The 27,736-nt window shown below is 35.0% G+C and overlaps 1 protein-coding gene across 5 annotated transcripts in view; it reads right to left on the reverse strand.

Annotated features, from left to right (window-relative positions):
- LOC123321275 (IQ motif and SEC7 domain-containing protein 1) overlaps positions 1-27,736 on the reverse strand; it is a 54,427-nt gene that overhangs the window by 7,142 nt on the left and 19,549 nt on the right. For 2 of the 5 annotated variants that reach the window (XM_044908725.1, XM_044908727.1), the window contains exons 2-3: positions 6,626-6,874; positions 3,902-4,352 (exon numbers count right to left, since the gene is read on the reverse strand). In XM_044908725.1, the coding sequence (XP_044764660.1) occupies positions 3,902-4,352; positions 6,626-6,874 (700 nt within the window). Of the gene's footprint in view, positions 1-3,901; positions 4,353-6,625; positions 6,875-17,132; positions 17,479-24,193; positions 24,515-27,736 lie in introns of those variants that run through there. The other 3 variants (XM_044908724.1, XM_044908723.1, XM_044908726.1) reach the window with 3 other exon arrangements.

A 27,736-nucleotide genomic window follows, 5' to 3' on the forward strand; every position in this document is an offset into this window, starting at 1 on the left:
CTGATTATGATACCCACAGAGCTCTTGGAATGCTTCAGGCTGGTCTAACACAAGTGTAAATGGTCAAAATGTTAGCCAAATTGTGATATCAAGTTTACGCTCACGGTACTCTGCTACTGGAACTATCAGTCAAAGACCCAGAAGTGGTAAAGCATCTGCTATAACGCCAGTAAAAGACGTTTTTTAATTCTTTCGGCGAGAAGACAGCCTGCCAGCACTTGCAGAATAGCAAGTCAACTTCTTAGAGATGCCAAAGGTAGTTCGATAACCCAGAGCTAAGCCAGGAGACATCTCCATGAAGCCAATCTAACATTGGGGCGCTTGTTAAGAAGAGTTCTATTCACTCGTGAACACAAGCTTCCCTACACTGGCGAGATCAATGGTGAAACAATCTCCCAACTTCCAATCCAAGAACAATGAACTCTCAAGACATATGTTGATTAAGTTTTCATCGGAGTATTCCACAATTTCACACAGCATTGGCGAGAATTTAGTTTTTGCGGATGATAACGCACTGCCATATGAATTTTACCAGGTGAATACTGCAAAAGAAAACCAGGGTATTCCATATAGCATCAACGCCAAGATCCTCGATCCAATCGAGCCCTCAGACCAAATCCAAAAGGAACCTGAATGCGCACAGACCACAGCCTTAAAAGCTCAGAGATCTTTTGTCTTGCCACGACTTTGGCAACAAATTGAGCAGAATATCCTGAATAACTTGGTGGAAAGCATGGAGAGAAGATGCCAAGAAGTTATTGGTACGCATTTATTGTTTTACAAGGGGGTTACAGACGTTACAGTTCACTGTGACCTTCAGGTCCCTTGTGCCCCCTCCATCAGAACTGTTCTAATCACTACAACATCTACAGCTCACCCTACAGCTCTACTAGAGATCCATTAAGGTTGTACAATACTTCCATTCGCCCTATGCTTCACAATGCTATTTATTTCCATCGTAATTCAAAAACGGATCGATGAATTCATCTGATTTTCAACATATACAATCAGAAGGAAGGAACAAAGAGACTCTCGTTTCGTTTTTGAAAAAAAAATGAATATTTTTCTGTTAAACTCAGTTTGAAAATGGTGGTATTTATACATGAGTATAAATTCAAATGCAGAAGTGATGGTTCGAAATGATCAACGAGAGTATTTTCTTAAAGAGAACTTCTTCATGATAACAAAAAAAAAATTTAATTTTTTTTCAATTTTCCTTGATTTTTGAAGGAAATAAGATTAATTCACCCGCCTCTCATCAAACTCCACCCTCCTATTTCTGAGTAGCCAATTACAATTTACTTTGCTCTTGCATTGAGATTTATGGCCAAACAGTCGACCAGCTTTTATGAGGGTTAATTTTATAATAACAAAAGGACGGGTGGTACTCGACTCTTGCAGAAAATTCAAAACAGACAAGATTTATAACATCCTCATAAATTTTACGTGAAAATAACGTTTTGGTGTCCGACTATATGTACCATTCCATGTACCATCATGTGAATTCTAAAAGAACTTTTAGAGTTCAATGATATGCACCTATATAAAACATATAATATTCGAAAATTCGTTATTTTTACGAGTCATCGAAAGTTTCGGCTGATATTGTAGGTAAGAGGGTGAATTTTAGGGAGTCCGTTTCATAGACAGTTCGGGCTTACGGAGCAGCCCTTTCCCATGCTGCTGGGTCCTGCCTGGCACCTACACACTTGCAGAGGTCCTTCAAGGCTGAACAATGAAAAAACATTCGTTAGGAGGAGGGAAATTCATGAAAGGAGAAGAGAGAAATTATTGACCTTTTCAAGAAAGAGAAAAGAAAACTCTCTCCAATGGCCCGGATTTCAATTACGGACCAGATGCTGCCCAACCTGACATCACTGAGGAAGAAATGTCCTCCAAGAAGTCAGAATTTTCAGATATTCTCAGAAATAGAAAATCTGACTCGTCAAAGTTTTGGAATAAATAACTCGTGGGCAGCATGACAATGCACTTTGGAGGCAATGCAGGCAGGACTATCTAACATTTTCGAATTTTGGTTCAGTGGTGAAAAAAAATCAACCACTCCTTGCCAAAGTAAGGCGATAACACTGTAAGAACATTAAAAGAAATATAGGGGAAACCCGGTGCGGATAATTTATTGACCCTGAGTATCCATTCCTGGGAGCCTCTCCTTATGGATTAGTTGGGGACGATGGTTTGATAGAGGTCAAATGTCTCCAATCAATCAAAGGAAAGCTAAGGGACTACAAGAAACCGCACTGCTTCACCATCGAGGATGGTAGAATGAGGTGATTCTAAGCTAATTCGTTATCTTCGAAGAAATATCATTTTCTATCATTTTTAGGCTGAAAAAAATTCATAATTATTTTTACCAAATGCAAGGACAATTGAATATCTGTAAACAAATTTTTTGCGATTTCGTTCTATATTCAGATGATGATTTTCAAATAGAAAGAATAGAATGTGACGAGGCACTATGGAAAAATATCATCTTGCCAAAGCTGGAGAAGTTCTATATGAATTGCATTCTTCCTGAATTAATAGATGGGAGAATACCAAGAGGAATGCGGGCACGGGATAAAAATGCAATAATTTTCAAAATAAAATATTTCGAATTTCAAACAGTTGTTTTTTCCCAGATCATCAGTTTCTAAATGATTATACCTATTCACTATCATCACAGCTATAATCATTAATTCAAGGCCTGTTAATTTGTATACTGCAAGATATTTCAGTTCTTTCTCGATCCTAAAGCATCATTAGCTGATGCAATGAAATGTCTACATATTTTTGTGCTCGTTTCAGGTTCTTTCATACCAAAGCTCGATTGAGAATTTTTCGATTTTCAACAATATTTATTTTCGCGTCTCTGTTACTACCATCGCGCTGAAACTCCTATAAGTGGAAGTGATTCGAAATAAACCAAATCTTTAGTAGACCCTTTTATTAGGGATAATAAACACATAAACTCAACTATCCTTCGCTTGCTGTCCCCTCAGGCAAAAGGTCTTGTAGCGAAAAAAGTGGGTGGAGCTATTGTCTCGGTGGGACGAAAATATGTTCAGTTAAAGAAATTTTCATATAGTGCCATCTAGCGGAATTCACGTTTCGGGAGAACGGGTATAACACCCTTAAGCTCCAAGCTTGAAGGGATTCAAGAGGTAATTTGTCATGGAGGTGAATGAAACTACGAATTTTGGAATTTTTTACAATTTCAGGTTCACGTGAAATTTATACTTTTTCAAATATGCATTGTATCAAGAAATTTAATTTTTTTTTCATCTGAAAAATTCTACATATACCTACTTCGAAAGAAAACGGTATTTTCCGAGAAAAAACTCAAACAAATTCAATATCCCCAACTTTTGACGAGCAATTTATTGTTGAACAGTATCATTTTTGCAGTACAAACTTGGAATTTCAAGTTTCCGACATCATCATGCTCTGTATACACGGGGTGTTCTCAAGACGTGTCTTTTTTTTTAAGAGAGGGTGAAACAGACCGAAACAAGGCGTTCCATCTTCACCTGTAAATATCATTGATAGAACTTTTGTGATCAGAATTATCGAAAAGCACGAGAAACTTCATTTTATGAGAACTCTTGGCTCGGTTTAGCCATCTGTTTCATAGGGGGAGACATCGCTTTCCGTAGTCCGGTGCTAAAAATGTAATGAAATCGCATTGAACTTGAAGGGATGATAACTCCGTCATCTTGAATATTCCATAAAGGCGATTTGCGGTTAAATGATTCATTTTGACGTGTTCTACAGTCTTCAAGAAAAGAAGATTAACCTTTGAAAACACCCTATATGTTTATCTTTGTTTTCTGTCGATTCAAGTTCTTCAAAACGTTGTAGATATAAAATGATTACTCTGTGTAATGCTTTCAATTGTGCCTACCTGCGTATCGGGCTTGCATTCAGTAGGTGAATAGTAGTGGTGCAAGGACGAAGGGGAAGAGTAATTCTCCCAGCAGACGGTGGGTGTTCCCGACAAACTCCTCGGAATCGGTATGCTGTCATTGTTTCGCCTTTCCCTCAGAGACATAGACCTGACCGGTAAAACCCTGGTATTATTACAGTCGTGTCCGTCGAAGCTTCTTGCGTACTCTGCGACGTGGTCGCTCTCGTTCATCGTAACATTCCTCTGGTCTTCAGAGACCGCCGGTATCCTCCTGCTGATCCGTTTCTCGGCCTTCGCCATTGCCGTGATGGCGGCGAACTTCTTCCTCAGCGTGTATCTTCTGAACGCCCTTTGGATGGTGAGTGCGGCGTTCCGCGCCTTGAGACCGCCGTATTTACGTTCGAGGACTTCGATCTGCTTGTCGAGGATGTCCTGCGATAGCTCGTACCTAGAAAAAAAAACCACCATGCATTCTTGAAACAGAGGAGGATTGTTTGTTCGAAGATTCAATTTTTAAAGCATATTGCAATGGATCAAGATTTGGGGCAAGAGCTTCTATCGTTACTACGCCTTCATTTAATCAAATAATGAACTGAAAAAGTTACAGTGAAGGAAATACAAACATGAATATTATCGGTATACAGGGTTAGAACTATTTAGAGGGGGACTACAGGTATATCGAAAACCGTTAGAAATACAGGGTAGCTTAAATTATAAAAAAGTTGCGTTATTTAAGGATGAGTGGGTTGGTGTAAATAGTTCCAAAATATCTCTGATGGTTCCTGAGATAACTCGAAAAAACTGGAAATCAAGATTATCATTTTTTCTTCATAATTCATTTGTTTTTGGAGATAACTACACAAAATTCGGTGTGTAGTCATAATCCTATATAGCGATTATACTGGTGTACCGCTTTTTTGTAATTCAAGCCATCCTTTATTTTTAACGGTTTTCGATATTCCTATAGTCAGCCTCTAAATATGTAGTTCTAACCCTGTATATATATTTTGACAGTGATTATTGTGGTAAATAAAAACACTTTTTTCCTATACCATTTTTTCCGATTCGGCCCTGATAAAAAGATACAGCTATTACAAGTTTTCATGATGAGCTGTACCACCCCTGTAAAAACAAGATTTCCTGTAGTGTCTCGGATCTTTTAAGGAGAGTTGTATTCAGCCAAAGTGCTTGATTTTTGAAATTTCAAAGATACTTTTTAGTTTTTGAACATCAAATTACTCGAAAACGACGCATTATACGAGGAAATATGAAGAATACTTTTATTTTACAAAACTCTTATTCATTAGATCCAACTTAGTTTCAAGAGTTGGGTTCTTCGAATTTTTGGTATCTTTTTAGTAATTAATCGTCATAATGAGAAAACTGGAAGACGTTGGTGATATCTTGTGGTTGAAAAAGAATAAATTAAAAACTATATTCCGAATTTCATTGCAATCGATAGAACCGTTTGTGAGATAGAACTGGAAAAAAAAATTTTATGGTGTTTCAAGTGCCTGTATCTTTTAAACCGAGCCGATTCAGAAAAAATGGTAAAGGTTTTTTATTATCTAAAGAATCTACCGTTAAAATGTTTGTACGAGTCGAAGTGTTATTTATGATCAAAACCGCCTAGAAGCAGGCGGGACATGAGCACTTTATTCCGAGCGATGTGCGCTTGCTCCATACAGTTCCATGTTCAAACGAATCTTTGTATCTGAATTTCAAAATACTTCATTCGAGGTATTCATGTGGATTGGTTAGTGGATACATCGTATGTTAGGAGTTGGAATTGATTGGTAGCAGTTTTTTTTTTGTTAATGAGAACAGATCGCTTGGTCCAAACGGAATGGAAAAAATGAGAAAAACACCTGTTCGAATTCATAACCAGGGTGGTCGTCAGATCCAGATCAAGATGAAAACTAGTATGTGACTTTAAAAAGACATTTTGAAAGTTGTGGCAAAACTGGAAAGTTATCTGCCAAAATGATCATTCTATAGATTTTCAGATGTCTATAACTCGAAAACCATCGTGTAGATTTTGCCAATTAAAAAACTTGACAGCGCATTTGGACTATCAACTTACCCAGATAAATAAACTGATACGCAAAAGTTGAGAACACTGATATTTTCGAAGATTAATTTTTTTTCAATTATATAAAATTATAACGATTATGGAAAATTCTTCCGATTCCTCATGAAGCAACTTTTATCAAGTTTAATCTTCTTTTTTTTTTGGCCATATGTTCCTCATATTAGTGTAAATGAATACGGTGAAACGGGGAGAGAATGATCTGGCTGCCTTATTTCCATAGTTCTGGTACTTTGGATGGTAATGAAAAATCGGAAATGAGTGCGTTATTTTTTGGATCGTAGAAATTTTTTGTATAGTGTTGTGATAGTATTTAGGCATTAAGCTTTTCGAAACACGTTTGTTCTTCAAGGGTGGTCACGAATGTTGTGTATAGGGTGACATTGATCAGGTAATTAATCTTATCCCATGTTATATACGTTCGGAAAATCAATTCATAATATGCATAAGGGTTCTTAAAAATGAAGAAGAACGTACAAAACAATGTTTTTGTTTAATAAATAAACGATAATTTGATCAAAACAGTGTGATCGATCTCCCCCTTTTTGAAAAAAAAAAGGAGAAATGGATCATTTTCTATCGAATCTATTTGATCAGAAGACTTGAGAGTTTGATGTGCTGGTTATACTCACGTATTCGGTACTCTCGATCTCTTGAGCACATCTCCATTTCTGTGGGGGCCCTTTTTGTGCAAAGTCTGAGTTACTGTCACATATCCAGAGTTGTTCGGTGTAGATCTGGTGTACATTTGCGAACCGGAAGATGCTGCGTAGTTCTGGCTCTGAACGAAACTGGGTGCCTGTATGTAGGTCTGCTCCTGTATACGTTCTGAGGAACCGACGGAGTTCACAATCGGAGACCTCTCCATCCTCGGTGGAAAGCTGGAAAAAAAAATTGAATACAGAAATTTATATTTCGAGATCAGCATCAGCTGAAACCAAAAGCTTGGTGGCGATATATTTGAGATTTGGTGACATGGTGTAGAAGAGTCAGGTAAATACTTCGAATTGAAAAACAGTAGAGCCCACAATATAGAATTTGAAAAAAATATTTGTTCGTGTCTTGCACAAGATTCCTATGATACCATTGGTTCATCTTCTTGAGATCTCTATAGGGATGATGGTTTTTTTCAAAGAAGCAGCGATTTTTGAAGCGTATTTGTCTGCGATAAGGAGTTACCTTCAAATATTAATGTGAAATTTTGCGTCACACGTTTTGATCCAATTGTGGAGAAACCATATAGATCACTCGAGTTAAAAACCATAATTATTGTAAAAAAAGCGGTTAATCAATTCGACCCGTATGTATTCTTTATGCATACAGAACAATTACTGCAAGACTTGAACGTCAATTATATCAATCAAAAGGTGATAAAACAGAATTTTCCCCATTATAATACGAACATTCAATTTCATACAAAGAGAACAATATACGAAATCTTTCGTTGAAATTGGTGGAAGACTTGGTTAAATTTTTGAACAATGAATTATGAATTTTTTAATGGCAATCGGAAAACCAGACAGCCTCTTTTCTTTAATCTCATTTCGAACTGCTCGAATTTTTTTCCTTCTTGGTGAAAGAAGGATTGCTGGTAAACAGAAGTTCTTGGAGTTGTTAATTGAACAGCTAGGGATGTGTATAACCTCAGTGCTGCGTGTGAATCTGTCAGCAGTTTGCATAATTTGTATCGGACTTGTTAAGTAGAATAAATTTGATTTATTGTAATAAACATTGCTCAAAAATTGAAGTGAATAATTTGGGTAGATGTCATAATTTATGAAGGGAAATAAAACAGTGATATTGAGTCCCAAATATTTCTTTGAGAATTCAAATTGCAGAGCTTTCCATGATAGATCCAACTAGATATAAATGTCGATTTTTTTTGGACAAGCGAATGTTGGAATATGTCGATGTTTTCCGTACAAAATATGAAGAGATTTTTTTCAACATTTCTACTGAACTGATATACTTCGTGTGAAGTTTGAATAGAAGACCATCATATGAGCAGTTCCATGAAAATATTTACTGAACACATAAGGGTGGAATCTTCGAATTTCAAATAAGATCACCAAAAAAAAATTCAACATTGTCGATAAAAATGTACACACTTCAATCGCATTTAACCGAAACCGTTTTGAATCAAGTCGCTCGAAGAATAGCAAACAAACGCAACAACAGGAAATAATAACAACTTCCCGTGCTGCAGCCATTACGTGATCCGATATTTCGGATTGAAAAAAAGTATCCAAGTAAATTTCAAGTTGCTTGAACTTTCCGTCCAACAGGTTCTTGCGTTCATTTCGAAAATAAACATAAACACCAAGGTGAAACTAATTACAACACTATCTGTGTTTTTTTTTCTCTCCTACCTCCTCCATGTATAATGCGACATGCATAATTGAGCAGCAATTAAAACCAGACTACGGAACCGAAAAATCGCTCGCGTTATGAAAAAGTCCATTCGAATGCATAGGCGGTTAGGTAAAATGAACGGTGAATTGAATTAGCATTAACGAAAGTTTCCTGAAGTTGGCCTATCGAGAAATCACGGCAATAATTCATATTCTGTAAAAATATTGGATAAGTGAAAAATTCTGCTCTTTCTGTTATACAATGCATTTGCAGTGAAATGAAGTTGACTAGGTTGCTGTTGATCTAAATACTGAAGGAGACAACCAGTGCTTTTTTCATCAACTTTTATTTAGGGAAGAATATTTATAAATGAAATAAATAAATAAGTTTATTAATCCTTTTGGACAAGTTAAGCAAATACAAGAGAAAAAAATAACAAATTCAACAAATGGAGTCCTTAAGGAACTCCTCCACATTATAGTAACACCTGTTAGTTAAAAGGAACTTAACTTCTCTCTTGAAAGATTTTCCACACATTGATTTCAAGCGACTGGGCAAATGGTTATATAATTTAATACCTATATAACTCGGCGAGGACTCATATTTAACTCTATGATGCCTGGGGAAGGCTATGGTATCAGTGTGTCGTGTTTCATACCCATGAAAATCAGATTAATAATAAGGGGTCGCCAAGTTCTTGGAAATTTCAAGATCTTGTCTTGATTTCAATACAAGCTCAAGAATCAATTTCAGAATTTCAAGACAAGAAATTTTATGTCAATACCAAAGTTTCTTGAGTCAAGACAAGATTTAATATGTTAAGAAAACCTTAAGACAAGATTTTTCAAATTTCGTGACTTTTTCTCAAGACAAGAAGTTTGTCATCAAAACACGTCATGTAGACCCCTAGAAATAATATGTTTTCTCTCAGTCCAACAATGTTGCGATTGTGAACTACTAAAATTAACAATATTAAAATTGCAATAAACTCTGAAATCTATCACAGGAAGCGTGAACCTCTCCCAACTCCTTCGACTCAACATGTTTATTTGACAGCTCCTGCATAGGGTATTCCATGATGTTCAACAAGAACATCCTACTCATATTCCTTTCAACAAGAATGCTGTGAAACTGTTTATAAGATAATTTTGAGTGGAAGCCATGTGTACTTAAATGTTGAAAACATCCTCTTTTTTCGATAACTTACTTTCAAACTGTTTCAATAAATGTCAACAGCAAAGGAACGAATTCAAATAATTGTGTGGTAACGTATCATTAATCTGGGGGCGTAAGAACCACCTCTTTAATTCGGCGAGTTAGAACCTACACAATTATTCTAATAGTTTTTGAATACCGATCTCTTTTGATACCAGTGAATTTCATATGAAACTTGAAAGCAATATTTTTGGGACAGCTTGTATTATTTCATGTTATGACAATTTTCTTTTGAATTGTTAGAAATGAACAACAACAATGAACAAATGAATTGAGACAATCATGTGTTTGCGCAACATCTAATAGCATCATTCAAAATGAATAAATTTGAGAGTTAGAAACTTGATAACTGAACAAGATAGAAATAGAGAGCAGAGGTGAGAGAAATTTTGAGACACAACCCTATAATTGGATATTCAAAATATACTTTTCTGACTTTACGGTAACCTATGAATAATTAAAATTCCTTTTTGGTAAACCTATACGATTATTCTAATATTAGTTGAAACTCGATCTATATGTTACCATCTTATTGAAACGAGTGAATTACACATTTAACTTGATAGGAAACTTGCCACAATATAGTTTGAGCAGCATGTTTTCTTTCAGTTATCACAACTTTCTCTTAAATTGTAAATAATGAACCTAACAGCAAGGAAATGGATTCAGACAATCATGTGCTTACGCAACATATCACCTAGGGACCTTATAGTCTTATAGCTTTACAGGGTTGTGCAAATGAATCCAGTAGGACATTGTCGTATGAATAAATACTAAAAAAATTTCTTTTTGCAGGGGAAAATATTTTAAATTCAAATTCGTGGGTGTAGGGACATGCCTTTAAGGGTAATAGCAGTCCCTTCAAGAATCTTGAATTGCAAAAGGGGTCGAGTGATGCATCATTTCGAAGGTATTGCAATTCTACTTATGAAAACATGAAAATATTTCTGTTTGCGTTTTGGTGTGAAAAGTGTTAGGTGACGTACACTAAGTGCTGATCCAAAGCATTGACAGTTATATATTTCTGCTAGGCATTAATTAAATTTTAATTCTATGTTTTTCAGAACTTCAGGTTAGAAAAATATCAATAACAATCAATTTATATGGGCCACTCAGCAAGTATGTATCTCTTCAAATTCTATTTTCAGGTCATGCATATCCCCAAAATATGAAATTTATCCTCGGGTTAAAAAATTTCATAACATAGGAAGCATTGGTAACCATCAAGAATGCATATTGTGAGTGACCAAAAAGATTTTTTTTTATTTTGACAGCTATAGAAATTGGCAACCTAAATGTCAACATCGAATAATAATGAATCTTCTGAACCCTGTGAATCAATAAAGCATGCACCCTTTGCCCTTTCTAGGAAGTGTTTTTTTTTTTGACAATTACTAAAACGATATACATAATAAATAATATTCATATGTGCTTTTTGAAATTCCCGAAATTATGAAAGTTTCAAAAAGTTACCGGAAGAAAAAAAATCAATTTACCTCCCGATCAAAAATCCAGATATACATATGATCATGATTTACACACATAAACACGTACAAAACAAAAACCAGACTCCCGTTATGCGTTCACCCTACGAGGGCAGATGTTGAACTGAACTAAAATCGAAATGGTTTCAATCTTAAAATCACAGGTAGTAAAGAGAGACCAAGATACCAATCTTCGAGAAAAAAATAAGCGCTACGATGAACAGCTGCTATTTTGGACGGGACGATCGACATCTCCTGCCCTTTATGCTAGGCTCACCAAACATGTTGCCGAATAAAAATATTGGAGATCGCATTTCAATATATGGGGCAATAGCACCCATTGGTTATTTGGACTTTTTAAATTTCATATAATTATCAGTTCACTAAGTGGTGGTTATCTGTGGAGAGCATGCTACCATTACGTGGTTAAAAGGATTGCTGTATTGATTGTCCTGCGGAGAAATTACACAAAATGAGGGTATAATATAAGGATATTGATTTATTATGGAACGAGGTAATCCAGAAGATCGGAATAATTTCAAAGATCGTTCAACACATTGCTGACGAAATAAGTCCATATCTGTATTATTATTGCTTGTGACAAGGCAACATATATCGTTTCACCCCTTTTGCACAGCAACGCCAACCCTTGGAATTTGAGAAGGGAATTGGGGTTGTAAGATATATTATTAGAAATGTCTTGTTTCCTAGATATGGAGAGATTTCTTTTGAAACATTCGTTTGCAAAATATTTGATCACAAAATAACTTTTTTCGAATAAGTCAGAATGATATGAATTTTTCCAATGAAAAAAAAACAGCATTTTTGACTGAGTGAATGATCATTTGAATTTTTATTGATAGATGTACAATAATACAGCACCAAGCATTTTTTTATTGCCTTCTGCTCCCATTAAATGTCTGCTCAATTTAATTTGTCAGTTTCCTGGTTTCTAAGATTTCTATCTGAAATTCAAAAGAGATATAAACTTCGTTCAGTTGATAAATCGATGTCATATTCATTCATTTTAGCTGGCTTAGTTTTTTAGCACATTTGATATTCAGGGACTATCAAATTTTGCAGGAAACTTCAAAACGTTATTTTAGAGCCAAGCATTAGTTTTCTTGTTGATTGGATCCTTAGGTTTTGAAATATACAGTGGTAAAAAGGAACATACAAAATTACTATGTTCTGTATTTACCCTTTTATAAAAAACTACAACTTTTCATGTACAATTGAGGAGCCCACTACGAGGGGTTAGAGGGTGGTTGAGTTTTCTGAATGGCTACCATAACTTTTTGTGACAGTTGAGGATGATTTGATCAGTGATTGGGTTTTTTAGACCATGTTTTCGATAATATATCAATCACTGCTGAGGTTTACGTCATTGAATTAAAAAAAACATAAAAATCTACCCTCCACGTCTAATACAGGGCGGATGACAAACGCCTCAGTTTTAAATGAGAAGTTACGTGAATTAAAATTGACCTGTTCAAGTATTTCTCTACAAAATACTCAATACCGAGAAAGAATTTGAGCGCTACTTTTTTTTTACATTCTCTATATTGAGAAATATTTTTTGGGAGCCAAGCAGAGTTGGCAATACCTGAAAAAAGCACTCGAAAGCTCCAGACTTCCCGTTAGTGCTTTCCTTATATCATTATTATTCAATGATTTATTTCAGGAAATTTCCAGACGCCTGGGAAGAAATGCATCACGAGTGAAATAATGACTATTAGTTTTGTAAGAGTAATCCTTTTCTCATTAAACATAATACTGATCGTCATCGAAGATCAGTGAAGGAATCTTCCTCCCATATTTGCATTATTATATCTTGAAAACATGATCAATCTATGAGGTGGAAATAACAAGTTGAAGAATATATCGTGTGGGTCTGAAGGTGGAGATAATTATTGTAAGCTTGTGATCTGAGTAGGCAGATTTGCTGAAGGGGGAGATCAACATACTCATATGGAAGCAAAAACGCAGGAATTTTCAACCTTTCCAGTATTATCTGATTTTACATCAATAGAAACTGTGAGAATGTCATGCGGTGAATTATATGTTCTACCTGCATGATTCCGATAAATTTCAAATGACTTACATCAGTGATAACATACAAGCTTATGGGAACACACGAAAAGGTGGTTGTAGAATAGGAAAAACTGTTGTTTCAGCAAAATGTTAAATTTCTCTAACGCCAAGTTGCAGCAACGTCAATTGTGATTTTAATGGACCATTAAATTATAACTGACGTTCCTGCCACTAGGTGTGAGCTATGTCAATACTCCATTACATTACATTCGACATCATTTACACCATCATAGTAATCTAAGTCCAGAACCAAGCCGCCTTTTTTATTTATAATTTATTTATAAAGTGCAATGCGCTTGGCCTAATTGAGGAATAGATCGATGGCAGCCATAACTTGAGAGAATCGTTGTCAAATACCTAATAATAATGTCTGAAATCCCAATTTTCGTCAGGCTGCAGCCTCATTCTCGAAAATTTGAATTTTCTGACAATTACAGTAACTTTTCCCCATATACAAGAAAATAATCTGAAAACGAAATGCATAAGTTTCGCTCTGACTCACCCCCTCAAAAAGGTGTTATTAGCATTCAGCGAAAGGGGAGATAATTGATCTGGAACTCGCCAGAGCATTTAAATTAAAAAAAAAAACCTATTCACCTTTGCATCGATTCCTCGAGCAATATAGAATGTTATGTCTGCATGACGTCCACAAGACGTGGGGTCTAAATGGGACTGTCACTTTTCATAAGAAGAGGGGACGAGGTGGGCAAGAGGAAGAATGAAAAGGTAGGATGTATCCCGAAACATCTGCCGTTCCGAAATTCGGCCTAGGCCCGACATGTGTCCGCTACCAACCACCTGTCATTAAGACACCTCTTCTCCCCTCACGCACCATCCAGACAGGAAACCTGACCGACACGTGTTAAATTCATAAGGGTGGGGGACAAAATCTGATTTCCAAGTTGAATCATACACCTACGTCGCCGAAATATCACCGAATATTTGTATACAGGGTGATTCTTGCGTCGATGAAATACATTTGTTGCAGAAATGAATCGAGGTTATACACACCGAGTAAAAAGTAACCAACAAAATTTATGTCTCGAACAGGTCAATTTTCATTTTAAATACGAAACGAAACTTTCTTGAATAATTGAGGAGTTTGTTGTGCAACCTCTAACGAGGGGTGGAGAGTAGTAAAGTACGTAGTTTTTCAAATGCCAGTTTTCTGCCAGAATTGAATGGACCTTTTGTTATTTTGTCTCTTGTCAGCTGACATGCAGATTTCGAATTCGCTGAATCGAAATCACAAAAAAAACTCTATATCCAATTTTCAATTCATTTAGACTGTTTTGAAGTGGTTTAAGTTAAATTTGGCTTTAAAGGGGTGATGGTGAAGCGAATTCTCAAGAGAAGTACAAAATTAGAAAATCAGCAAACACTGAGCAAGATTTTGTTTTGGGGAAGCCAAATTTATGTAGAATTTTTTTTCATGCGTTCTTGCTGGAGTAAATGACATAAAAGCTTGCTTAGGTTGTGTATTTCCAGGTAATTTTTTCAGTTTATGTGTACATTGTGTTATATTGAATGAGGATGAACAAAGATTGATGGTTAAGAATGATTTGGTCATTGCTGGGGCTTTTTTATCATCCCATTTTTGTTATAGGGACTATTGTCCCTTCTTCATTTTTATCTATGTATTCTGTGCTCCATGACAATTTAAAACTGATTGATGTTTTTGAGGGGTTGAGGAAACATTCCACTTTCGTAGAGTATTAATTGATGAATGAATGTATTGATTGCATGCTGATCTATCACCGTCATCAAAATACTTACATATAACACGTGAATTCTAATTCGAATTCAATAAGTTTAACCATTGCATCCTTACAATGTAATGGGGTTAATGTAAATATTACCATCAATAAGCAAATCATCCTCCACAACTATGCATTTCTGGCAAAAAAGTTGACATTTAAAAAATTAAGCTTCCCTCACCCTTCGTAGAGAGTGCATGACAAGCTACTCTATACATAAAAAGTAATTTAATAAAGATTTACATATTTGAGCATTTATCTATAAAATAGTGAATACACTCTGAGCAGTGCTATTCAGGAGGGTCAACATCCTAGTGGCTTTTGAGTGGTTATACTTTATATATTCATGTTGATAGTATGTAGAGACTAAACTAGTCGTAGACTACGCTATATCATAGTATACGACGCAATAGCATAGTCTACGATGCAGTAGACCTATAGGTATAATAATTTTAAATCGAGCCTCATGTTAAGTGATATATCTACAGGGTGATTAACGTCGACCGTCTAATAGAAGAGGCAATATTGAGCTGAGAATTTGTGCCAAGGGACCTCAGACATTATTCTTTTCATTGAAAATATTTTGACAGGAAAGGGACTTCCAATCATTTCAGCAATCTGTCCATATTAGAGGTTATAAAGTCAACAGTTCCTGACTTATAAGCACTCCTTCGACAAAAACAGCGTTGAAGGTGTCTCACATTTCTTAGAATAACTACTCCAAAAAGAAGATTATACAAAAAGAATTGTTGAAGAATGAATGAAAACCTTTTGTAACCAAACTATTTATATATTGTACAGGCTAATTGTGGAAAGGTCACAATTCAGATGAATCAAAGTTACTTAAACTCCATAAATACAAATGGGACCCTATAACTCTATAACTCAAGGCGATTCTGATTCTACCCAAAAATACATGATTATTGTATGACACAATTATTACATCAAATAAAATAGTTTTTGAGTCATTCGAATCAGTAAAGTTCACCGGTTTGGCAATGATTTGCTTTGTGTGTTTTTGTTCTATGCTTTCTAATAAATTTAACGTCCGAAGTCAAGAATTTTCATGATTTTTCCAAAATTTTCCGATTTAGGTATAATGGACATCTCAAACCATTTTTGACATGAAATAATTGATGATGGAAAATTTCAAGTAGAGTTTATTGGGCTATTTCCACCAATTCTTTCTAAACAAAAATTATGGAAATAGATCAATAAAACCAATTTCAAACAGTTTTTATGTAATAATTTTTTCTTGATCGATTCCAAAATCTCATTACTGGAAATAATTAATCATATCCATAAAAATGCCTTCATGCATAAATTGAACCATAATAAACACATAAATGCCTGATTTGTTCAATTGAAATTGAGCAATAACTGAATAAGTAATTAGCAATAATGCATAATGCTTAATTACTTCAAACCTTAACGATTTTCGAAAAAAATGGAGTACTCAAAAAAACTTCCACCCCCACATAAAGGTTGTCCCAATCAAACCACGTTATCTTTTATCAACAGATTTGACATAAAACCCTTCTGTTGGTAGAAGCATGTATATTTATAGGAAGATTCAATTTTGCCATCTTATTTTGTCAAAATAATGTAATTTTAGATTTTTGAGACGAAAATTGTCTCATACTTGGGCTGATCCAAGTGAATTTAAATTCAATATACAGTTGAAGTTCCTATACGGATACTTGAGCAAAATTTTGTGGGAACTAGAAAACAATAAAAAATCTAAAAAATTCTATATTTCAGAGACTATTCATCAGATGACCCTCAGATTATGCACGAACCTTGAAAACGCTTTCAATAAGCAAAGTAATAGGTTGAAACTTGATTAAATCTGTGTTTCTGGGAATACAAAATATTTTTTTGGAGATCAGCTGTCTTGGATGAAGTAAGAAGCATTTTGAAATGTGTGGAATTCACGTTTTTCAGAGTTTTCTCGAGAGTGTTGAGGGGTATTATGTATTTTCGTGCAAGATTCCTGAGGTTTATAATTGGAAATAATAAAAATAATAAACTTTCAATCATCAAGGAGCGGCATCCACTGACTGCATACAAGCCAGCACGATGTTCTAGCGCAATGTTTAGATGGTAAAAATAGATGCCACTGGGAAAAACCAGACAGCATACACTGTCGCTTCACGAGGCAGTTCAGTGGGAGAACTTAAAACGTTATCGTCGAAACGATACCAGCTATTTACAACAAAATGATGCTTTAAGCTTACCAAATATATCCAAACCATCTCATGCATCCGAAGAACGAGTGAAAAAGATTGACCATATGGAAAGAGGAGAAATCACAACTCAAAAGATTCAGGTCACCGTTATTTTCGTTACATTGTGTATGCACAGGTTGAGTTGGCGATAATTCAATCTGAGCACATTCGCTCTGTTAACCCAAAAAGCCTTTACGTACTTTATACCGTTACTGTAAGTGGTTTTGTTAGTTACTTGCTCATTCAGCCATTATTCCCTATGACCGAGGTTCAAATGTACGAGCGTTACACTTAGCCGATTACGCAATCCCGAATGAAAATATCGACCATTTATTGCTAACTTCATGAATTTCCTCTTTATGACCAACTCATTCGATAAACTCCGCAAAACACCCATTTCCGCTAATTGGTTTTCATTTTCATTAAAAAAAGCTTTATAATTTTGATACTTTGCCGGATCGCGATAATCTATTTCACTAGAATCGGCTGATATATTCATCATTTTCGAGTAGGGATGCGCCCCATACCTATACCCATATGAGATATCAAATCGGTGTTTATTTGCCGATAAACTGATACGCGAATTTGAAATCGATCAAATCTCCAAACTCGAAAATAATAGATCGAGAGGTTTACTAGTGCGTCGAAAAAGTACCAATCGGTCAATGAATGACAGAACATAGTCAATGAATGACGTAACATGTATTATTCCTCTTAATTGTATTGCTTCTTGAGTGGCCTCGTATTTATACGCTAACCAATGATCCAATCGTCAAAACAGTTTTCAACCTAAAGAAAATTTATACTGCTCCACAAAAGTGAAGGAAGTTTTTTTTCAGTATGTATACTACAAAATCAATTCACTCAAAAAATTTTTAAAAAAGTTCAGTAAAGTATGGCCTCCTCGACCATCAACGACAGCCAGACAAGACTTTTGCATACTCTCAATCAGGTTGTTGAAATAGCCGACTTCTTGAAGTGTATGTATAGGTGGATGAGGAGAATTAAAAGCTCTTTGTAGCTGATCCCAAGCTGTCAATAGGATTGAGGTCTGGCGACCGAGAAGGCAGGGCCAAATGCGGAATACCATGGATGTCCAGAGCTTCATCAGCAATTCTTGCACGATGGGGTGGCGTATTATCGTCCACAAATAAAAAAAATTGACCAATAGCACCATGAAACAAAGGAGTATTACTGTCAATGACTTGACTCTATCAATATCAAGTACCAACAGTATGATAGTTTCTTACTACACTATCACAATCTAGGTGAGAGAAGAAGTGGAAAGTACTACAAAGATAGCTGTCAAGAAGGAAATTTAGGGGATGTTTGATTTCTCGCATTCATCGGAATGAAAAACCGTAATACTTTTTATAAATTTCTATCCTGAAATTAATTATTCATTTGCTTGGAATAAAATGGCCACTTTCCTCATAACGGTAGAATGTGGTGTTTGATAAAAGTATTGTAAATGTTAATTTCAATATCAACTGTTAACTAAGCATGTGGGTGTATGTCCACACAAATACTACAAAAGACTCATGCATAAAGAGTACTTCCAACGAATTATAAAGCGACCATTGAGTCAACATCAATTCAAGACCATAAAAATCAGTTGATAAATCGAAAATCATCAAATTACCCCGAACAAAGACAAACAGAATAAAATAAACAATAAAAACACAAAACATTTAAAAAAATGAAAGATTTATGTATGAAACAGCGTTTTCGATTTCATTTTACTTTGTTTTTACTGTTTGTTAATTCTGTTCTCAGTTCTCAGACTTGTGTCAATCAACATTAAAAAAAGAACGAACAATAACATCTGTTTTTTGGACTAACTTTTCAAAGGTCATCGATTAAATTCCTTCGGCTACGTAGGTACATTACAAATAGATACATAAAAAAATCTACATAATTGTAATAATGACAAAACCGGTATGACCATGAAACCATGAAAATGCAGTTTTTTGATGCGCCAAATAGGTTCATCCTCGAATTCAGAAATCAACTTTAAAAGGAAAATATTCTCCGTTTACATAAGGAAAAGTGTTATTCATGCAAGTTAGTCGATTCTGGGAAAAAAGGGAAACTTCACGCCATAACAATAGAGGATGCAAGTGAACCAATTAAAAAGTAATTGACATGTGAGTCATCACAATAATGATACAGGCAAATAATTCTCATTAGTGTAGATGTTGAAAGGAAATACTCAATGTAATCTGCCAATTGTGACCTTGGGGGTCTTCATTAATTTTCGGAAATTTCATACGAGAGTCCAATATAGTATAACCAAACCGGTTTCATGAAATTTTCCATTTCTATTCGCACAAGAAATATCGCACATTTTATGGTTAGAATCAGAGACAAAATAATTGATGGGAATATACTGTAGCTGAATGATTTTGGAGCTACATATACAGGTGATTGCTTAATTCAAAATTGAACCGGAAACCAGCGACTTCCGGAATATTAAAAAAAAATTGTCTTTTTAGAATTCAAATGAAATTATGATCTTTACAGTACAGTGAGAAATTTTTCCTTCACACAATATTAACATAAACTGCAGAAAAGTACTCAGCTGTTCTGACGAGATAATATGGATGGTAGATATTTATAAACTATATTTCTACGACCACCTTTCCGACAAGGAACTTTGGTAACATTTTAACAGTTTAGATTTTTTTAGTAACAACCCTAACTTTTAGTGCCAGAAATGGTTAGATCTTTTGTTGCTGGGAATGATTTTGTCATTGAAGGGTTTTTATCAACATCTTTCTATTATAGGGATGGAACGTACAAACCAAGGAATTCTTATTTTTACTTTTTTATGTGAATGACATACACTTTAGGAGGGATTGATATTTTTGAGGTGTTATCCGACACATGCCTTTTTTTACATGCTCATTTGAAATAATTGTGTCTTTTATTCCAGATAATTCATCACATTCTGGCTATTTCTGGCACAAAAAGAAGGATTGCCATTCGAAAAAACTCATCTACCATGTAACCATCGTAGATTCACGTGAATTGACCTGTTTGAGCATTTTTATACGAATTTCTACGTGCCTTACATTATAATCACTTTTTATAAGGCCTCCTACGAATTATGAAATTAAATCCCCTAATTCACCTACATCTTTCTTACTGAAAAATGGGAAAAATTTGTGTCCCACTTGATGAACACCCTGTATAGTGACCTTCAATAATTTACTCAAAATAATACCAAAAATTGACAAGGAATCATCAACATTTCTACGTCAATTTCGGCTTATTGCTAACATCGTTAACGTTTGGGGAAATCCCTCCGTTATTCCAAAGAACTGTCTGATTACTCATGATGATTATTGACTTCCTCCTATCGGATTTTTAAGGCGTTTGTTTTACGCCTCTTCTATTTCTATTCATAAGAAATCATTCAACAAAGGAAGGTAGACACATGAAGTCAATCTGTGTTTTTGTGATTTCACAAAATTTCTTTTTAACCAAAAATATCTAAGTAATGAGAAGCCTTCAAGAGAATATTTCTGAAGAGTCTCATATAAACTTCATTTATATTGCTTCAATGGTTAGGAAACATTGCTCACAAAATTTCTTCTGACAATTGGTTTGAAACTTTGTACTTTTAATTTAATTCTTTGTGTTTCAGGCCTTAATAAGATTCAAAGGAAAAAAATAATAATTTTGGCGAAACAAAAAGGGGATAATGTTTTATCGGTTGCTACTACAAGAAAAGCACCATTGGATTATTTTGGAGTTCCTCAATATCCGCACACTGACAGATGTTTCTCGAATAAGTTTGCTAGGTCCTCCCTTACGGTCAGATCAAAAAACCAGTTCAAAAGAGCAGCTCTAAATTTTTTTTCATCATTATCAGAATTCCCCATTCGAGTCGATTGGCTGAATGTGGACCTGATATATTTCGCGTTCACTTTCTTCCATCTGCTGTACCAAATGCCAAGAACAAGAACACACCGAGTGGTCTCAGGCACGTCCTCTCACACAATCAAACTTGTTACTCCGTAACCGATGACGTAAAGATACCAATGACAGGTGGCTACAGCTATTACACCTTCAGAATGACCTGATGTATCAACTCTTGAATTATTAATTGATCTCGAATATGCTGATTCCGGACCGTTGCATAATGTTCATCTTTTAGCATCATTATGAATTATTCAGAAGAATATTCACTTTCCCTCTTTTGAATATTTTGGGAATTATAATAAGTTCCTCAATATTAGAAAATGCAAACATTTTTTATCGCTTATTGGTTCGTCCATGTATTTTTTTCATAATTTATTTAATTATTGATATTTATTAAATTATTGAATTAGTCATTGGGGGGTTGGAATTTATATGACATTTCGTAAGTGTACTATGGATTTCTATCAATCCAAAAATGGTAAAAATATTTTTATTCATGCTGAAAACAAATCTTGATAACATGCATATTCCTTCAGAGTTATAAAGGAACATCCAGGAAAATTGTTCCATGATTGCAACTTCCTACAATTTTCCTGAACCTGCTAGAAACGAAAGGAATTATTATCAGGCTCAAAAAGGGTTTTTCAAATACGATACATCCAACTGAAAGAGAATAAAACCCGAAGTACATATATACAATGTTTTTTATTAAACATAACTTCGAAAACTCGCACCAACAATCAAATTCTTCTAGTTTTGTGAAAAGAATTTTCTGAGAAAAAACATCATATCATTTCAAGCATTGGCAATGCAAAGCAACGATTGGAATTTGAATAGGTGGGTGGAATCGTAGGATGCATCATTAGACAGATTACTTTTTCTCAACATCAAAAAAAGTTTATTTATTCATTCGTTTAAGTAATACTCAACTTTAATGACAATGAAATCATGTGAAATTTTCAGACGAATGAAATGAGAAAATGAGAGTCGATATCCTTACGGATATAAAGAAGAATAATCCATTAAATAATTTTATTGACGAGTTGGATAATTCGAAAACGATTGAATGGATTTCAATTTTTTATTATTTTGTTCTTATGGATATTGAATAAACATCCCTCTCTATAAAATTTTAATCACTCTTTTTAAAATGCGATTTTTTATTGAGTATCGACCAAATGTATACAAAAAGTATATAGGTATATAGACAGACCACTTGACCTGAGAAACTATTTTGTGTTGAGATCCATTATCTTCATGTATAATGAATTAAAAAATTGTTATTTGAATAATACAAATAAAACTAGGTCTAAAAATATATCCTTACCAAAAAAATTTCTAAAAATGGTCAAAGAAGTTATATAGATATTATGCATATAATTATTTTAATGAATTGCCAATGAATTTAAAAAATTCAAGTGTCAGTAAAAAAGTGCTTTTCAAAAATTTGAAAAATATTGTTAAAGATATGTATGTTGACTAAGGTGGGAAATTGATCTTATTGTAGCACAACAATGAAAAGTTTGTGGTTCTAATGGCTGATATTATACCTTTGCTATGAAATTTTAGTTAAAATTTTTCTCAATATGAGTATTCAATAGCTAAACCACTACCATTGTAAAATTATTTCTTTTTTGAATCTGGGCAGGTATACCTAAGTTCAATTTCTTTTTTAGTTTTCAGGGCCAACCTATGTACGGGCATTCGTGCCTCCTGTAGGTCCTTGTATATGTAAGAATATGTAAGGATGTTTGGAAATAAATAATGAATGATGATATTGAGCTAGCGTCTGAAATTTCAGTGTTTATTCATATGAATAATGTTCATATAACGTTTGTCACAGGATCAAAACCTGCAACGCCCCCAGATAATAATGACTGGTAGTTAAATTAGTTTACAAATTCAATTTGATTTGCATACATATAAGTACTAAATAATTCCGTGCTTTCTCTCATAAAGGCTTATTAATTTCTTCGCTTCAGTAAATCACCAATAAAGAAAAAACACGATATATTCTGTTTGAGTGAAAATCATTCAGTAGTGAAAATTACCTTTCAATTATGCTATCAGATTTTTTATTGCGATTTAATTAGTTTCCAATCAAGCCTTATGTGATAAGAAAGTAAAAAGTGAAGTGGTGAAGATGAAAATGTCTTCTATGATATGATGAATGTATTTGCTGAAATGGATATTTTCTCGTAGTTCTAGCAGGGAATTTTTTTTTTCATTACTTTAGCTGAGCAAACACCTACTGAACCTGTTTCAAATCCAAAATGTTGATAACGAATTGAATTTTTATACTACAAGTAATACAGAATACGCAGAACCAACCAAATGAAATCCCGAGTATTTTACAGAACCATTGATTCACTGAAAATTTCACGATCATATGAAAATATCCTTCATTTGATTATTCCGCCTCAACTAAGATACAGAGGGTTTAAAAATTCTAAAATTATTTTAGCTCATTGTTTTTACGCCTTCCAATATTTTCTGTTCGAACGTCGCAAACAGTTCACACATGTTAGGATACTTCAAGAAGATGATTTTCATCGATTACCAGAGGTGTGCTGTAGGGATTAAAACTTTCTTTTTTCCCCCTTTTAGAATCTAAGCCACTAACGCAATAATTATTTCAGCATGTGTAATGTTTGAAATATCTAATCTATCAACAACATCCATTCCACAGGATTTTTAACTATGCCAGTTAATACTCAGTTATAAAATTTACTTGTTCGAAGAAAGAACAGGAAGGTGTTAAAAACGAATGAGCTAAAATCATTTTAGAATATTTGTAATAAAACACTTTTTATCTATAGGTAAGGAGGAACATTTTATTCAAGTGTTTCAGGTTCAATCTACGTATTTGGTGTTTCTTCAGTTACTATATGGAGAATTTGTAATGGAACACCCTGTATACGCGTAAAATCGCTGACCAATGGTTTGGAGCGATGCTTTTTTTGCTGACTAGCACTGTAGTCAATGTTCGAACGTTCATTATTTCTGTGATACACTGGGTGATTCAAAATACGTTTGGCTAACAACAACAACTGCCATAACATATCTCCAAAAAATGATCAATATGTGGAATAACTATTACATAACATTATCGGAAGCCATCATAGCAAATTGTTAAAATGTACCTTATTATAGTCACATGTTTCCTTGACTGACTCGGCTTGTTTGGATCCGTGACAGTGACAAATCGGCTCATTTGTTGTCTCCTAGTTGAACACACAACTCTTATCCTTTCTTGTTGTAGACCAGAATAGCGCACTTTCACTATAGTTCGGTCGCACATGTTGGTGAAGGAAGTGATTGTCCCGTCTTGACCCAACATTTTTTTTTTAAATTTCGAAATAACACGGATGAAGGCGTTAATGATCGATTCTTCGGGTCATATCCTTATTAGGGAAAAAAATTAACTGTTGATCTGTATCTCAGATGATATAGGCTTCTAGGAGCTTTAAAACACTATAATAAGAAATTGGTAACACATTGGTTTAACAATTTGAAATCAAAATATACTCCACATCATTCTTTTCGTCCATTACATTCTTGGATAAGCACGCATTCATAATATTGTGCATGTTGTCTTGTTTTCCTTTTCATTTTATTTGCTATATCATATACAGGGTGTAAATGAATAGTTGCGAAAAAAGGGGTGATTCCATTCAAAAAAAGTGTGGGTCTTTCATATAATTTTGTTAAGCAGTCCTTGCTTAGAAGCCACCTGAAAAGCAATTTTTTTTTAGAAACTAGAACACTGACTGGAATGAAATTTAGCAGACACCCTATGGCAGCGAGAAGGCAATCTAATAAAAATTTTGGTGCTGTTCCCCTATAATTGAAAGAGGTAGAAAAATCCAAACCAAAAATTTGATTCGCAAGAAACTTTTTTCTTATTATTATTATAATTGAAAAATTAATTTTTAATAACTTCTTGAAAGCCCATAGTGGAATTCATACTAAGAAAAGGTTTATAAAAAATAAACAAAACAACAAAAATAAATTGTTTTCAAATAATAATGGATTTTAGACTATAAACCATTTTTTATTAATTTTTAATGCCTTATTCATTTTGAAGTCCGAACTCAAATTCATTCTAGTAGGCGGATATCATGCTGACTTTATAAGGAAACACTACACCAATATTGCTTTCTCGTTCCCAAAGAAAATCTGCTCAATTTCATTTCAGTCCGCTTTCTGGTTTCTAAGAAAAAAATTGAGATTGGTTTTCAGGTTTCGTCTGTAGGAGGCTGCATCAGAGCAAGTTCTGCTGAAAAATTTTTTATACATATGTATTTTTTTGGCAAGGAATCACCTTTCAAATTTCAACTACCCATTGAGACTTTGTATATCCATTAATTGTTATACCTTGTGTTTCAGATGTTGGGAACGAAATCCCATAAAAATGTTCAAGAAAAACTCTTATATCTCAAGTTTTGTTCATGTTCAACTCCTCAGTTTTCAAGATTTTTTCTGAGGAAAAGAAAGGAAAGCAGACCAACGATTTTTTTTTTGCATCTAAAACGTAAAACGTGAATATTTCAGAGAGCCAATTTACATTACCATGAATAATTACGAAAATTCTGCGAAGCATACTCATTAGTTTATCATCACTGAGTGTCCTTTCAAACTTTACCCTTTCACTTAACGCTTAACTACTAATTATATAAATGAAAGCTTATGGTATGAACGGGTTTCAAACCAACAACGTCCTGAAGTCGCATAAGAACACAACAATTTTTTTTTCGATTCAAAATTGTTAACGAAAGTAATAAGCCTGTATCAGTGAAAAAATTTTTTCAATAGCAAGGCTTCAACATTTTTTTCCTGTGCTCTTTTTCTCCCAGAATACAATAATGAGATTTCCGCGAGTTGCTTATTGCCTGTAAAATCCCATGTACCTACACCTATTCTTTTCACGCGTCATTAAGGAGTTCTATTCAAATGCTCACGTTTTGGAACTTGGGAAAAGATCGGGGCGTGACGATGCTGAATATTACAACAGCAGGATGAAGAAGCAGATGAAGAGCCTTTGCGATCGCCTAATAGCCACATTGTTAATGGATAATAAGGAAGTTGGCAACATGAAGGTGCAAGCTAGTTTGATCGGCATATGTCTAAAATGGGTTAGAATATTTCTGCGTATACGTATCAAGGAGATTTTTAAGGTTTTCAATAACTTTCACCCTTGCTGTGGACCGTGGAGCTTGGTCCTGGATGGTTTTTTGAAAAGGTTTTCGGCAGGTTGTTTCAATGCCCAGGCATATGTCGATGACCACTAATGGTGTTAGGAGAAAGAAGTAACCGCCAATCCCTTTACCAGAAGAAGAAATCTTAGATCTCATGTCCTTAATGGCCTGTCTTTGAATTTTCCACTGAGTGCAAACACCTAGGGTGGTAATATTAGATGGCAGAAGCAACTACGACCCTAGAAAACTCATCTACATTTCCTGTTGCTTTTGTTGGTCCGGAACCTGCGCTGCCCATCTGTCAGAAATGTACGTCAGGGTCCAAAACCGACCATCTCTGGGTAATTGGCAGGGCATTATGCCAAGACTGTGAACAGCACCTCTTCGTGCTGGCACTGGACGATCATATGTTCAACCAAACTATGACTAGCTGGCCCCGTAACCAGGCAAATAGGGAAAACTAGGAACTAAGGTCAGTATGAAGGTACCGCGATTCCTTGGGATGGCACTGCGTCTCACAGGGTCCAACTGAGAAGAGCGCAGCCCCCCGTCCCATACCCCTCTGACAGACCATAAAAGGAAGGTGGGACCAGCACAAGCACCCCTTCAATTATTGGTGCAAATAAATGAAAAACCCCTTGGATTCTTTAGGTAAGAGCATAAAGATGAAACTTTTTCCGAAGCTACAGCGGCTATTATGGCCTGCAAGAAACCCTTGGAAAGACATGGCCTGAAATGGTACTGTGATTATACACAGCAATTCCATTGTCACCTAGTTAGGGTGCTAGTTATTCAACTTCCACAGTAATGAGCTCTACTGGAAGGAATGAAAATCAGCCTCCTGGAAACTGGATAGGACATATATATTGGATCAACTTGATTCGAACAACCGGGCAAAACTCTGGGATGCACTATATTTGATTAATAAATACCCTTTGAAACGTTGATTAGCGACCGTCTCACTGCAATGAACTTTGTGAATCAATTCGACAAGAAGTCATCCATTTGGTATACCGATGGATCAAAATCAGAACGAGGAGCAGGCATTGGGATATGTTTGGATATCTGTAGCTCTATGGCCTTGGTCATGAGATACTTAGGTGGCAAAAATAATAGTTGTCTACACTTGTGCTCAAGGGCGTATTAAAAAGAACATATCTCGTTATCGAGAATAAATGTACAATAAGACTAAAAAGACTATCGGTGCTTAGAGTTACATGCGACAGTGTTCCCTCCTGTGACTGAAGAGACCCAACCGTGACCTACAGATCCTTCCACACTCTGTCTCTATTATAGCTGTGGACCAAAGACCTCCTCTGTGATCTGTCTAACGCTAGTGGTTCCCAGTTATGATTGGCATTAACTGATTTTAGGATTGATGCAGTATATCCTTGAACCGCTTATACTGTTCTGCTGGTATCCGAGCTCCCTCTATGAATTCGCCATACAGAGCTATTTTGGGGAGTCTTGTGTCTTGCATTGTCAGAA

The sequence above is a fragment of the Coccinella septempunctata genome, chromosome X, assembly GCF_907165205.1.
Source record: "Coccinella septempunctata chromosome X, icCocSept1.1, whole genome shotgun sequence".
Taxonomy (NCBI): Eukaryota; Metazoa; Arthropoda; class Insecta; order Coleoptera; family Coccinellidae; genus Coccinella; species Coccinella septempunctata.